Genomic DNA, 2,397 nt, shown 5'->3' with positions numbered 1-2,397 from the left:
TTTTTTTTTTTTTTTTTTTTTTTTTTTTTAGCCCAAACTGGGCAGAAGGTCAACTGGCCAACGTGGCCAGTTGACAAGCCAGTCGGTCGACTGGCTTCTGCCAGTCGACCGACCGGCTGGCCATTTGGGCCAGTCGACCGACTGGCCCAAATGACCAGTCGGTCGACTGGCCAAATTAGGCCAGTCGACCGACTGGCCAAATGGCCAGTCGGCCGACGCCGCCGACCGACCAGTTGGTCGGTCGGCCGGCGGTTGACCAACGCCGGCGGGCAATTTTTTTTTTTTTTTTTTTTTTTTTTTTTTTTTTTTTTTTTTAAACTTGGTTCCCAAAGATAAAAAACATACTACTTGTTGATATTGACGGTTTACCGTTGTTGTTGATTTGCTCGCATCCTTACTTGTGTAGCATGTCGCAAGATGATAGCCAAAACGTTTTTGCCCATGATTATGATGATTTGATTGAGGATGAATTTTGTGTGTCCGAGGGTGGGTCACCGAATCGTTCTGACGATGCTCAACAAGTGAGGGCTCGTCCTGTCGCCCCCACACAATCTGTCCCTTCACAAATTCTTTTGAAGAAAAGGAAAATCCAAACGGACGACTCCACTTCGAGCAAGGTGAAAGAAACCTCGACGAGCAAAAGTATCACGCCAAGTGGTGATTACGTCGAGTTGGATCCCAAAGGAGCTTTTGCCACTCCGGTTGAAATATCTCCCAAGGAGGAGGAGCAACTTGCAGATTTGATTGGAGAAGGGATCCGTTACGAGGTTGACCGACGCCTGACTAACATCGTTTCTTGTCATTACAAGAAATGGATAGGTGTCCATCTGGATTCGCTGAAAGCTGGTATGCGTATCCCCCTTGATCCTTTCCTTGTTGATTTTGTGAATTATTATGGCATAGTTCCAAGCCAAGTGGCGCCAAATGGTCATCGTATACTTGCGTGCTTCCCTCAAATTTGTGCACGTCATCAAGTTCCTTGCACGATCGATTTGTTCAACTTCCTCCATCTTGTAAAGACTATGGGGAAGAATTGCCACCCCAGCTTCGTGATCATTCAATGTCGCGGGTTGTTTGGAAAAGTTTCTGGTCTGCCTGATAACAACCGTAAGTGGAGGGGGAAGTTTCTTCGAGTGTTTTTGAAAGACGGGGTGCCTTTCAAAAATGAGTGGTCTCGTCGAATGCGCAAGTGCGTGCTACCACCTGAGACTTTAGAGATCAAGGATGCAGTCGAGAAGATTTCATCGGAGTGCTATTCTTGGGATAATTATCACTCTCCAGAGGCATTGGCTGCAGCTCATCTACCCCCTCCGATGTATGGGGTTCAACGTCAGGTTGTCCCAGATGGTGAGTTGGACGTGTGACATTATGCAATCTGCTTTGTTATTGCCTTTGATTCCTCACTTGTTTTGTTACTTATCTTGCAGGTCATCTAGCAATGGACCTTGACCCTGACCTTGAGGAATTTGTAGGTGCTGGGGGGAAGTCGTCATTCGGTATTGATCAGTCTCAATCATCGAAGATCACTCTGAAAAGGAAGTCCGCACCATCTGACCACCACGAGACCGACCAGTTACCCATTGGACCCCCTCCGTCTAGTTCTTCTATCGCTCCAGTTCCTTCTACGTCATTGGGCAAGCGTCCTCTAAGTGAGGTTGAGGTTGAAACTAAGGTTCCTGGTAGTACACTCGCAACCAATCGTGAGATGCCTCGACTTGCGGAAGAAGGACCCCCTCACGTACGTGCACTTGTTCGTGGGACGGCTGATCTACCAAAAATGTTCAACCTACTGTCCGAGCTAGGCCCCCCACCTGCGAGTGTCGTCAGTGATACCAATGAAGAGGTCGCCGCAAAGATGGCCCAACACTTATCCTACGTACGTATTTCTCCTCTGATTGTCAATCGTTCTGGCTCTCTACATCCTCTTTTTTTTTTTTTTTTTTATTTGTGCGTGATCGTGTGGCAGGTTGCAAACACAAGCACCGAGCTATTCATGCGGTGTCAACTATATGCCATGAAGCGGGAAGAAGAGTCACAAGCATTTAAAGCCACGATGAGGGATTTGGAAAACCAACTTGAGTCTTATCGCGCGCGGGTGGCCCAGTTGGAGGAATCTTTAAAGCAATATCCGAAATCCGATCAGTTTCGCAGGGACGCCATTGCTCATTTCGCCTCTCATCCGACCAAAATACCTGGTCTGCTCTCTACTCTGTGCCCATCTGAGGAAGCTGCTCTACCTCTATTCCACATGTTTCGGGATGATCCAGTGATATCAAAGATGCTCCGTAGGGTGGCTGGCTGGGGATACCACAAGGGAAAAAAGGGGATGCAACAAAACTTGTATCGCACACTGGAGGCTGCCCTTCCGGACGACTGGGAAGAGGTCCGTGTTGTGCT

At 48.0% G+C, this 2,397-nt stretch overlaps 1 protein-coding gene across 1 annotated transcript; it reads left to right on the top strand.

Moving 5' to 3' along the window:
• Window positions 1–324: 324 nt before the first annotated feature.
• On the top strand, window positions 325–1,683 carry LOC116029590. The gene is made up of 3 exons (XM_031271640.1): window positions 325–1,347; window positions 1,428–1,640; window positions 1,673–1,683. Exons 1-3 carry the CDS (start codon window positions 408–410, stop codon window positions 1,681–1,683), a joined length of 1,164 nt encoding a protein of 387 aa, XP_031127500.1. The 5' UTR covers window positions 325–407.
• The last annotated feature ends 714 nt before the right edge of the window (window positions 1,684–2,397 follow it).

The sequence above is a fragment of the Ipomoea triloba genome, chromosome 9 (genome assembly GCF_003576645.1).
Source record: "Ipomoea triloba cultivar NCNSP0323 chromosome 9, ASM357664v1".
Taxonomy (NCBI): domain Eukaryota; kingdom Viridiplantae; phylum Streptophyta; class Magnoliopsida; order Solanales; family Convolvulaceae; genus Ipomoea; species Ipomoea triloba.
The sequence above is the reverse complement of the archived record's forward strand: the minus strand, read 5'-3'. Positions and strand labels throughout refer to the sequence as shown.

Bases quoted from the DNA above. Each gene is read 5' to 3' on its own strand.
- LOC116029590 (XM_031271640.1), top strand. From the start codon at position 408: ATGTCGCAAGATGATAGCCAAAACGTTTTTGCCCATGATTATGATGAT. The intron at 1,348-1,427 runs GTGAGTTGGACG...CTTATCTTGCAG, and splicing joins ACGTCAGGTTGTCCCAGATG to GTCATCTAGCAATGGACCTT.